We start from the raw sequence: 12,982 nt of genomic DNA on the forward strand, positions 1-12,982 counted from the left end.
AGAACCGCTTTAATTAGTAATATAGTACACAGGATTCTAAACCCCTGCATACATGCATGTCTTTAATTTCTTTATAATCGGAGACTACTTACACACTCAATCACCAGTTACAAAGGAAATTCGTCAGAACTAGACGGTAATAAGTTACTGAAGTCGAGTTCTGATGTCACAATGCATGCGGCTAGAGCCAGCAGCCGAGGTGAAAGGCAGGTCAAGTCACTGAGAAACTTTTTAAAGTAAAGATAATTAAACTCTTTTCTTTCTCCAGCACTATTTTTCGAGCTTACAGTGACTAGCAGAAGGAACATGATTACTTTTTGCATTCCTTAGATAATTATAGAAAAGTTAGAATGTTTCTGCAAGTTTCTACACATTCTGAGTTACTGCAGCGTTTTTTTATATGGGCTATTAGTGAATGTTTTTAAATATCTTTTTGCAATAAATATCTAACAGTTTTTTTGATGTGTTTAATTTTGCACAAGAGATTCTATTTTTATTCTTCATGTTTGCAAACATGCTCTCTCTTTCTGAAATAGCTATGATAGAAATAGTTTTTACTGGTTTATGGATGGTGTGACCATTTATTATATGGGATAAAGCACCCCATGCCGTACATGATAAGGATATTCAATCAATCAATCACAGCATTTGCATAGCGCGCTACTCACCCGGAAGGGTCTCAAGGCGCTTGGGGAAAGGGGTCCGCTACTGCTCGAACAGCCAGGTCTTGAGTTGTCTCCTGAAAGCGAGGTGGTCCTGGGTCAGCCGGAGGTGGATGGGGAGGGGGGAGGGAGTTCCATGTCTTGGCTGCCAGGTAGGAGAAAGATCTGCCTCCGGCGGTGGCTCTTCGGATGCGTGGTACGGTTGCGAGGGCGAGGCTGGTAGACCATAGCTGGCGGGTGGGTGTGTAGAAGGTCAGGCGGTCGTTGAGGTACTTGGGGCCCAGGTCGTGGAGAGACTTGTGTGTGTGGGTGAGGAGCCTGAACGTGATCCTCTTGTCAATGGGGAGCCAGTGCAGGTCCCTCAGGTGGCCGGAGATGTGGCTGCGTCGGGGGATGTCCAGAATGAGTCGGGCGGAAGTGTTCTGGATGTGTTGGAGTCTTTTCTGTAGCTTGGCTGTGGTTCCGGCGTAGAGGGTGTTTCCGTAGTCCGGTCGGCTGGTGACGAGGGCCTGGGGGACCGTTTTCCTGGTTTCGGTCGGGATCCATCGGAAGATCCTGCGAAGCATGCGGAAGTTGTGAAAGCATGATGAGGATACGGCGTTGACTTGTCTGGTCATCGAGAGGGAGGAGTCCAGGAAGAAGCCCAGGTTGCGTGCGTGGTCTGTTAGCTTGGGGGCGGTGCCCAGGGCTGGGGGCCACCAGGAGTCTTCCAGGCGGAGGGTGATGGTCCCAGGATGAGGACTTCCGTCTTGTCTGAGTTCAGTTTCAGGCGACTGTTCTTCATTCACTCGGCGACGTCTTTCATCTCTTCGTGTAGGCTGGTTCTGGCGGTGTCGGGGTCTCTGGTGAGGGAGAGGATCAACTGGGTGTCATCAGCATAGGTGATGATGTTGAGGTTGTGTTGGCGTGGGATGGCGGCTAGAGGTCTCATGTAGATGTTGAAGAGGGTGGGTCTGAGTGACGATCCTTGCGGGACTCCACAGATGACTTCGGTGGCCTCGGATCGAAACGGGGGAGGCGGACTCTCTGTGTTCTTCTGGCAAGGAATGAGATGATCCACTTCAGTGCCTTCTCTTAGATGCCGGTGTTGTCGAGACGTTGGACTAGGGTGCGGTGGCAGACCGTGTCGAATGCTGCGGAGAGGTCCAGGAGGATGAGTGCCGCTGTTTCCCGGTTGTCGAGCAGGGCTCGGATGCCGTCGGTGGCTGCGATGAGGGCGGTCTCGGTGCTGTGGTTGGCTCTGAAACCGGACTGCGAGGGGTCGAGGGATCCGTTCGTCTCGAGGAAGGCGGCAAGCTGTTTGTTGACCATCTTCTCAATGACTTTGGCGGGAAAAGGGAGGAGCGAGATGGGTCGGAAGTTTTTGAGGCCGGTGGGGTCCGCTGTTGGTTTCTTCAGTAGGGCGCTGAGCTCGGCATGCTTCCAGCTCTCCAGGAAGGTGGCGGTGATGAAGGAGGTGTTGATGATGTCCCGGAGTTGGGGTGCGATGGTGGAGTCGGATTTGTTGAAGACGTGGTGGGGGCAGGGGTCGTTTGGAGAGCCGGAGTGGATGGTGTTCATCGTGCGGGCTGTGTCTTCGGTGGTCACCGTAGTCCAGGTGCGGAGGGTGGCGGTGGGGTTCGTTTGTTCAGTGGTTGGGGGCGTGGATGGTGTGCCGAAGCTGTTGTGGATGTCGGCAATCTTGCGGTGGAAGAACGAGGCGAGGGAGTCGCAGAGATCTTGTGAAGGGGTGATGTCGTTGTTGCCGGTGTTGGGGTTGGAGAACTCCTTGACGATGCTGAAGAGTTCCTTGCTGTCGTGGGCGTTGTTGTCCAGTCGCTCCGTCAGTGATTTCTTCTTGGTGGTGCGGATGAGCTGGTGGTGCTTGCGGGTGGCGTGTTTGAGAGCGGTCATGTTGTCAGTGGTCCGGTCGTGGAGCCAGGCTTTCTCGAGGGTGCGGCAGGTCTTCTTGGAGTCTTTGAGTTCGTCGGTGAACCAGGGGGCTTTCTTGCTTCTGGGTCTGCTGGGAGGGTTCTTCAATGGTGCGAGGTCATCGGCGCAGGCGGTCAACCACTGCGTGAAGTTGCGGGCTGCTTCGTTGGCGTCTGATGTGCTGGCGGGTGGGTTCTGACTGAGGGAGGTGGTGAGCTGGTCGGGGGTGATCTTGCTCCAGCTCCTGTGAGGAACCTGTTGCGGGTGGTGGTGGGTTGTGATTTTTCTGAATCTGAAGTGGACGCAGCTGTGGTCGGTCCAGTGGAGTTCGGTGGAGTGGCTAAAGCTGATGTGCTTGCTGGATGAGAATACGGGATCAAGCGTGTGGCCGGCGTAGTGGGTGGGGGTGTTGACCAGTTGCTTGAGGCCGAGGTTGGCGAGGTTGTCCAGCAGGGTGGCGGTGTTGCGGTTCTTGTTGTTCTCCAGGTGGAAGTTGAGGTCCCCTAGGAGGATGTAGTCGGTGGAGGGGAGTGCGTGTTGGCTGATGAAGTCTGTGATGTCTTCGCTGAATTGCGTGCGTGGTCCCGGGGGTCGGTAGATGAGGGTGCCTCTGAGGATTGTCTTTGGGTTGGTGTGAATCTGGAAGTGGAGGTGTTCGGCGGTGGCGACGGTGTAGTCGGCTTCGGCCGTGATGCGGATGGTGTTCTTGTGGACAATGGCGATGTCTCCTCCGGTCTGGTTGATGCAGTCCCTCCTGATGATCTTGTATCCATCCAGGATGGCGATGGCGATGTCGGGGCTGAGGAGGCGTTCATCCATGTTTCGGTGAGGAAGGCGATGTCTGGTTATGTTGTGTCGAGGAGGTTCCAGAGTTCTACTGCGTGTCTGTGGACGGAGCGGGTGTTGAGCAGGATGCACTTGAGGTCGCTGCTGGAGTTTGGCTTGGTGGGCATGGTGCAGGTTCGGAGGCAGGAGAACTTGCAGGTTGCGCAGGTGAAGGGTCCGTGAGTGCGTCTTGGGGCGGCACAGCAGCAGGTGGGGTTTCGGCCGGCATTGAGTGCGTTGAGGGCCGCGGCATCGTAGGTCTGTCGGGTCGTCTTGCATCGCTGGGGACCAGGGGTCCTGGCACTGGGTGCTGTCCAAGCGCTGACGGGCGCAGACGGGCGCAGACGGGCTTGCCTTTGGCGCACAATTGGCGCTTAATCGGCGCGCCCGCTGCGCATACGCGCGGTCGCCATTTGTGGTGAAGTGGGAGGGAGGGAGGAGCAGCTGGGAGGCGGGAGTGGGGAGGGCACAAAACGTAAAGGGGGCGTGGCCGCTTGGACAGCGGCGGGAAGCGGGGAGCGGGGCGGGCACAGGGGGACTGAAAACAAGCAATGAAGCCTACACAACAACGTGCAGGGGACAGCAGTGACAAACAAAAAGGCAAAAACTATTAGGAAACGAAAAAAAGGTTAAACACACTTTAGGCAAACACAAACACGCAAAATACGGCGGAGGGGCACGAAGCAAAGAGGCAGGCACAACGAGGCTGACGGCAGCAGCGAGGCGAGGGGCACACATACACAGCTGGTGGCCGTGCGACGTGGGGGTGTCCTGAGAACAGGCCACACTCACCTGCGCCGCGCGGTCGCCATTTATGGCCAAGTGGGAGGGAGGGAGGAGCAGCTGGGAGGTGGGAGCGGGGAGGGCACAAAACAAAAAGGGGGCGTGGCCGCTTGGACGGCGGCGGGAAGCGGGGAGCGGGGCGGGCACAGGGGGACTGAAAACAAGCAACAAAGCCTACACAATAACGTGCAGGGGACAGCAGTAACAATAAACAAAAAGGTAAAAACTTTTAGGAAACGAAAAAAAGGTTAAACACACTTTAGGCAAACACACACACGCAAAATACGGTGGAGGGGCAGGAAGCAAAGAGGCTGCGGGCAGCAGTGAGGCGAGGGGCACACACAAAGCTGGTGGCCGTGCGACACGGGGGTGTCCTGAGAACAGGTCACCCCCATACTGAAAGTCATGCAGGAGTTCCATAACCTTATAAAGGAACTCGATCTTCGGCCTCATTCCTCTATAGAGCTATGGAACCTCTCATGTTACTTACAATATCCTGGTAGGGGGTACTTTATCCCTTATGTAAAGAACAGTTTCAAATGAACACAATCGTTAAAAATGCTAAATAAAACTTCCGAAAAGAAATGGACACAATCTGATATGCTGTGAAGTAGCAGTAGTCAGCTAAACAAAGGACACTCCAAAAAGAATTTACAACAGCATTAACAGGAGAGACGAACCAATGAAACTTGAATGTGCCCTGTGCTCGCATCAAAACCAACATGAAGAGCCGGTGAAAAGTGTCCTGCTATCACACCAGGATCTAAACACAAAGGCCACAGTAAAGTAATAATACAGTAAAAAGAAAAAACACTAGCACTGAAGGGGAATAACTTCCATCTGGAAGTGCTCCTTGTGAAAGGGCAAAATGTATTCGCTCAAAAGTGAAGTCAGCTGGTGGCAGAAGTAGGCTGACCATTCCCTAGTACTGTATGCTGCAATGGGAGGAAGCAAAATGTGAATGACACAACAGACTAGTGGTCCTACTGAAGAAGGACCATGACTGATTTACATATCACTGGGTCTAATAACATTTCATATCATAACACAACACAACATGAATTTGTAAAGCACACGTTCACCCAAAAGGGTAAATTGGTAGAGAATAACAGATGGTATTGTTACCCAAATGAATGGTACTCATTGTATCGACCTCAATACCAGGATCTGAACCTGTGACCATGAGGTCAAACACAGGCCCATACAATGGATGCATTAGTCTACTAAGCCACCTGACTCCGATACAGACCCACGTTTTGTTTACTTTAGTGTGACAACCTGTCTAAGGAGAATGTCCAGAAGTGGGTCCCTTGCTCACTGTGCCACTGGAACCAAGCTGCACCTGATTCAAGAACCCAAACCAGGGTAAAGCTGGTTTTAAGTTGCTTGTAATCCACTTCAGAAAGGGCCTCGCTTCGCAGTTTGGACCAGACTTTTCCTATTCGAACAGGGTCTAAATTCGAGGTGGCATGGTGGGCAAGAATATGATGAACAGGGGGGTAGTTGGAGTAATTGTCACTGGCTAAGATCAATTCAAATATTCCATCCATTCATTATTTTAGTTTGTTTTAAACATAAGGTTCAGGATAATCAAGACCAATCCAAACGCGCATGCCGGAAACTGGAGAAGATATGGCTCCACGAAGGCACTCCGGAAAACCACGCAGCCCACAAGGACGCCACCCGCAGACATCACAACCTCATCAGATTAGCCAAGAGATCCTCCTTCAAAGACTGCCTGAAAAACAACGCACACAACAGCAAAGACCTCTTCAGCATCGTAAAGGAACTCTCCAACCACAGCGCCAACAACATCCTGCCCTCACAAGAATTGTGTGAGTCACTAGCCATCTTCTTCCACCGCAAGATCGCTGACATCCATGACAGCTTCAACACCATGACCGTCCTGACTATGCCAGACCCCACCTTCCCTGTGAACGCCACCAGCACCAACCGCCTGGTCCAACATCAAAGGATCTCCGTCAGACCCGTGCCCATACCACGTATTCAACAAAGCAGACGCTGCCATCGCACCCGAACTGCGGAAGGTCATCAACATCTCCTTCGAAACAGCGACATTCCCGGAAAGCTGGAAACACGCCAAAATCAACGCCCTCCTCAAGAAGCCCTAGGCGGACCCCAAGGACCTCAAGAACTTCCAGCCCATATCTCTGCTCCCGTTCCCAGCGAAGGTCATCGATTAATCGTCAATATGCAACTGGCCCGCCACCTGGAAGACAACAACATCTTAGACCCGTCCCAGTCTGATTCAGACGCAACCACAGACGACATCAGGCGCCAACTAGAGAACGGCGAAACATCAGCACTCATCCTCTTGGACCTGTCAGCCGCCTTCGAAATGGTCTGCCATCGCACTCTAAAGACACGCCTCCTAGAAGCCGGAATCCAAGAGAAGGCCCTTGACTGGACCACGTCCTTCCTCTCCGGCAGAACCCAGCGCGTCCACCTCCCGCCCTTCCGATCAGAGGCCACCAACATCATCTGCGGCGTCCCCCTGCGCTCATCCCTCAGCCCGACGCTGTTCAATGTCTCAATGGCCCCCCTTGCACAAGTGGCCCGCCAGCACGACCTCAACATCATCTCCTACGCCGACGACACCCAGCTCATCCTCTCCCTCACCAAGGACCCGCACACCACCAAAACCAACCTCCAGGAGGGAATGAAAGCCGTTGCCAAATGGATGAGGAACAGCCGTCTGAAGATGAAATCAGACAAGATGGAGGTACTCATCCTCGGCCCCACCCCTTCAGCCTGGGACGAGTCCTGGTGACCGACCACACTGGGAACAGCACCGACACCCACTGACCATGCACGCAACCTGGAATTCATCCTCGACTCCTCCCTCTCCATGTCTAAACAGGTCGGCGCCGTCTCCTCCTCCTGCTACAACACCCTCAGCATGCTCCGCAAGATCTACAAGTAGATCCCGACTGAAACAAGAAGAACGGTGACACAGGCCCTCGTCAGCAGCAGACTGGACTCCGGCAATGCACTCTACGCAGAAATCCCAGCCAAATACCTATGACGACTACAACGCATCCAAAACGCCTCTGCCCGACTGATCGTCAACGTCCCCCGCCGCAGCCACATCACCCACCACCTGAGAGACCTACACTGGCTCCCGGTCGACAAGAGGATCACCTTCAAGCTCCTCACCCACGCACACAAAGCACTCCACAACGCCGGACCAGCCTACCTTATCAGCAGACTCAGCTTCTACACCCCCACCCGCCAGCTCCGCTCTGCCAGCCTCGCCCTCACCGCTGTCCCCCGCATCCAACGAACAACCCCGGGCGGCAGATCCTTCTCCTACCTCGCCGCCAAGACCTGGAACACCCTCCCTACCCACCTACGGCAGACCCAGGACCTGTTCCCTTCAGAAGACTCCTCAAGGCCTGGCTCTTCCAGCAGTAGCGGCACCCCCTCCCCTCAGCGCCTTGAGACCCTCACAGGTAAGTAGCATGCTTTATAAGTACCTTGATTGATTGATTGATTGAAGACAGAATTCCTATCATTTGCCAAGAACAATAAGCAAGATCCAGTACAGACTTGGCTCAACGACCTAAACATAGATGGCTTTCAAACCCCTACTTTTACCGAATGCGAAGTCACTTGGATTCGCCCTAGACACCAATCCTATTTATTGGAACACAATTCTAAAAACATAGATTGCCTGCTACCTGCCTTCTCTAAAGAAATGCAGATCATTATATCCAAAAAGTGACTTCAGAGCTGTTCATTCCCTGCTGGATGGTGTAATGCCATACTCCGTAGTCTCCCATACAGCACACATCAGCACCGTTGGGGCATCCTACAAGCTGTTACACATTTTATCCAGGGCCTGAAGAAATTGATTACATCAACCCCATCATGATGTAACTCCTTTCACTTTTTCACTTCCCTTGCCTGCCCACACCATCTTCAAAACCAGATGCATCATTTAAAAAGCCATCACGACCAGCACCCAGACTTGTCTTTCAGAAAAGCTGTCCATCACTGGTGGATCTTGGCACACCTGCAGCCAGGAAACTATCTGATTGCAGGCTAACAAGTGTAAAAATAAGAGAGTAGGCCTTTTCTATCTAGCCCACGATCTGTAAATACATCCTCTTGTCCATCAGGACTGCACCAACACTGCTTTAATATAAGAAAGAGTTGAAGACTCACCACTTTAAAGAACACCATACCATTCCATTAACCATCCTCAACCTAGCACCATCTCCAATTACTCATTGATTTTAAGCTTGTCCTTGATCACGTACAGTGCTGCATGGTCTTTTGGGTAGGTTCATGCTATAGGAGCACCATATACATACATTTACTTTCTCCATCTTTATCTTAATTCTGCTTCTCTCTCTCTTCAATTTGTTTCCAACCCTTTTTCCTTTCTACTCCTTCACCTATTACCCCCTTTTCTTTTTCACAATCTTTCACCTATCACATTCCAGTTACTCCTTTCCTTTAACTACCTCTGTCTAACTCACATCCCTGGTCTTACACAGTAAGGCCCTTTGGTGTAGGCTTGTATCCCAACCCACATAAGTTAAAAGAATGGGTCATATCTTCCCTGTCTCTAACACTCTAGTGCGAACTATAAGGATGAAAAGCTTTAATGAAGATTCCCAAATATTGTACACTACCAGGAACCATATGATCATGGACAATATGTCCAGGGAGCGAGTCAATAATCTGCATATGTGTTCCAGGTCCAACAGTTAAGAACTGCAGCCAATATTTATAAATACATATAGCATTGGATTCTCATCAGTAAGTTGATGTTTGCCCCCACAAGTGATGGATTTTTCCAACATAACCTCAAAGACAAACAGTTTTGGGGGTCAGCATAGCAGACACAGGGCCCGCTGAGGAACTGTAGACATCTACATCTGTACAAAATCCTGAAATGGTGGACAAAAAATATCTAGAAGGCATTGAGGTCTTGATTGACCCTCATAGTACCAATAAACCAGGTAAAAATCACACCCGTTATTTCAAGCACCTAGAAACTGCAACTCTATGGTGCTGTAAAGTGAAGAAGGCAAGCATTAGTAGGACCAATTAGTTTGCCCTTGGTGTGCAAACGCACACCAACTCATGACACCACAAACTTGTGGATATAACTGTCAGTGTTAATGCAGCAACAAAAGACAGGTTGTACAAAGAAATGGCATACATAGCCAACGCAAATTTTTGTACTCCTGTGTATGCATGTGCTAGCACAATGGACCTCAACTGTTGGCTTTGAAATGCTTATACGGGGTTTCTCCAGGCACGCACCAAGAATTTGGAACTCTCTCCCACCATACCTTCTCTGGCATGCTTCAAAAAGGAGGCCAAAACTTTCCTCATGTGCAAATTCCTCGTCTAATCTCTGCCTTTAACCACCACAGAGAGCCTGACTAATCATCTCCTTTTCCTCAGATCACCTACTCACTCCACCAAGAAACTGTGGGGTTTTATACTGATTAACTGTAACTGTAGCCATACACACGTTTCCCTCTAAACCCCTACGTGTCCAGCACCCCTGCCCCTCTCCAATCGTTTTGTATACTTCTGTATTTCTAAGCCTTTTTGTTCACTTCTGTAAATTAATTTTGTAAACCTTGTAAAGCGCTCTAGTACCCTCACGGTTCAAGTTCGCGCTATATAAAACAATAAAAAAAAATAAAAGAATATTTCAATAGTTTACAACGTTTAAATGTAGAAAATGAAAACTAAGCTCATGTGAAAGTTCATTCTAACGTTGATTCATATCCTGAGTGTAGGCATTCTCTTTCTCCTTTTTAAAGACAGCCATCTGCAAAGCCAATAGGTCTGGCTTTAATGTGCTACTTCCATCATTTTACAAGAGAAAAGTGGGAGATTAAAAACAAAATAATAATAATAATCTGGAGAATGTATTTCCTCCAGCCACTTTTATTGATGGATAGACAACTTCAGGGGGGAGACAGCCAAAATAAAGCCATTTTTGGCTTAAAAAAATCAGATGTTTCCCACCTGAATCGGGTCTATTGGCATGTAGGTACTTCATGCACCCATGGTTGCATGCATTAGCACATTAAAAAGAGACCTACAGGCTTTACCAATATTTACTTATTAGTACTGGTGTGTTTACAGTGCTGCCAAAAGTAACCCCTTAGCTGCAAACACCTACACCCCCCCAACCAGCATAGTTTGCAGTTAGGGCTCCAAAACTATTTATCCACATAAGGTATCTACACCAAATAGGGGTCCTTTTTCCAGCATCCTGGGGATTCTAAAAGTACCCAGCGTTTGTGGACTCCCCAGAGAAAATCAGGCAACATATAGCTACATTTTGTTTTTTTTAAGGGAAAAAAGTGCTCTGGATAAAGGTGTCTGTTTTTCTTCTAAAAAGCACACCAATGAATGGTTTGCTGTGCTAAAGTCTTGAACTTTCAGGAACATGCACATCTGAATAAAAATAACTAGTTTTTATCACAGTTTTGGCATTTTTCAACTGACCTATTTTATGCAAAGTGGGTAGCTGTGGATTTTGGGCCCTAGCTCAGCCTGCACCTAGGGAAACCTGTATATTTTTAAAAACTAGACACCTAGGGGAATCCAGGTTGTGGTGACTTGCATCAATTCCGTGTGGTATTTTTACCCACAATGCCCTGCAAATCTCAAAATTAGCCTGAAAACATGCATTTTCCTTACATTTCTGTGATGGAAACGTCCAGAATCCTCAGGAATCCTCAAAATTCCTCCCACTCAGCTTTGCTGCACCTGTACTGATAAAAGCGCTGTCCAACCTGTGTGGCTGTGGTTAGTGCTCGTTACAGGAACGGATCAAGCGAAGGACAATGGGAGCCCTTGCGTGGAGACGCCTATTGCCCTCGGACCCAGCTCAGGGCAGCACTTCACCTTAGTGCATCAGATTATACGACTGTATATGCAGACATTTATTAAACGTTTTCACCATAAACTTAGACACATTAGTGGCTTGTCCCTCAAAGACAATACATTAATGAACTAAGACAAATGTCAATAGTCATTTACAACCTAAATATGGCCTAGATTTTCGTTACAGATGGAGCAATGTTATAGTCTATTAAATCAAACATAACAGGTAATTGTGCTCATATGTGATTAAAAAACAGAAGCGGAAGGCTCTGTGAAATAAAATATTTGCCTAAGTTCAGATAATTTGGACAAGCAGGGAAGCCGGTATTGATTCCAGATTTCACATTAGTTTCACTTTCAACATTCAGCAACCAGATGTATATGTCTATCTCTCCCGTTTTACATCTAAAGGCACTGTTTGTACTTTTGTTCATGGCAACAAAAGAAACAGACTTAGCAGGCCTTACCCTGGAGCCCCAGACCTAAGTACAATCCAGGTATGCAAACTCACCTTACAGCCCCCTCCACCCCCACCCTCTCCCCGAAGCTATGCCTCTGGTGGCCCTTCTCGAAAGTTCTGTATTAGTTAGTGTTAGTTCCAGCAGGCTTGTCCTGGGTACGAATTACATTATTCATTTTGTTGACTGAACGGCTGCCCCTGCTGGGATAGCCTTCACAGGGCAGCACCTTTGTGGATCATAGTTATAACTTGTTTTATGGATGTTTTGGAAAGATTTTGTTGTAACTATTTATGTTGTTTTTTTACTGTATTTTAACTGTTTTTGTGTTGAGCAAACAATAACATAAAAGAATATGAACTGTCCAGGACTATGAAAGTAGTAGATTGAGTGATCGGACTACCCCCAATCACCGGTAATTCCAAATATATATGCAGAATAAAAGACACAGGCCTGCAATACATAAAAAAAAGGAAATTTGCTTGTAACAGAGGTGCTTGACATAGGAAATAAATGTCTAATTTAGTGGAAATACAACATACTTCCTCAGGTAGAGCTTCAAGGGTGTGTTAGTGAACTTCTGGAAGTCGCGGAGGGCCTTGATCTCTCTCCAAACTTTGATGATGGTCTTAAGCAGGGACCTGTCCTTTTCCTGCTCAGCATCACGCAATCTTCGAGTCTGCCTACAAAAACAGATACAAAAGCAGCACTTTAAACAATTAAGGACATAAAACCCGCGAGATCAAAACACAGTATGAAATAGTGCACAATAGCTTCAGTGTTGTAAAGCACAGGCAACAAAACAAATTAATAGGCTTAAGAGTAGGAAGTGGTAATCTTAAAAGTCTGCAATTTATTCTCTGGAAATATGACAACAATCTGAATTCAATTACTACCAACACCTATGGACGGTACAATGGCAGCCCTATTCTCCGAAAAACATATTTGGAGCAGATGTTTGTAAAGCTTCAATTCTCTAGAAGCAGGTGAATGCTAAGAAGTTGCATCAGGGTCTGAGCGGCCTATACAGAAATCTGACAGTGCCAGAGGGGCTGGTCTGACAGGTTAGTGAGTGGGTTGTTTTCTTGGCTTTGTGGACCCATTTTATGGTCAGGTGGGTTGGTTTTTACTGTTGATTTATCTGATATTACTACATTCCCTGCAGCAAGCACAAATGCATGCTGTATCCCATCCCTTAAAAGATAGTGCGTGTCAATACATGTTTAAAACTGTGGGCAACATTTTTAGTTATTACCAATATATAATATAATGTGACAGTGTGATTAAATAACACTGTTCTATCATTCACTCAAAGTGGTCCTTTTGCATTTTTCTGCTAATGTATGTTTATTGTGTGTGTGCTTTCCGGATGTCCTTGTGATATTGCTGGACAGCCACTTTATATGCGAATTTAATGTCTGGGGCATAATCTTTCCTCCAGCTCCTCTCTAGCTTTTT

The 12,982-nt window shown here is 48.4% G+C and overlaps 1 protein-coding gene across 1 annotated transcript in view; it reads right to left on the minus strand.

Annotated features, from left to right (window-relative positions):
• The window catches only part of CC2D2A (coiled-coil and C2 domain containing 2A), a 432,763-nt gene that overhangs the window by 233,842 nt on the left and 185,939 nt on the right, over positions 1 to 12,982 (minus strand). Inside the window, exon 13 of the mRNA XM_086964074.1 lies at positions 12,067 to 12,207. Coding sequence (XP_086820200.1) covers positions 12,067 to 12,207 — 141 coding nt within the window. The remainder of the gene's footprint in view (positions 1 to 12,066; positions 12,208 to 12,982) is intronic.

The sequence above is a fragment of the Lissotriton vulgaris genome, chromosome 3_2 (assembly GCF_964263255.1).
Source record: "Lissotriton vulgaris chromosome 3_2, aLisVul1.2, whole genome shotgun sequence".
Taxonomy (NCBI): domain Eukaryota; kingdom Metazoa; phylum Chordata; class Amphibia; order Caudata; family Salamandridae; genus Lissotriton; species Lissotriton vulgaris.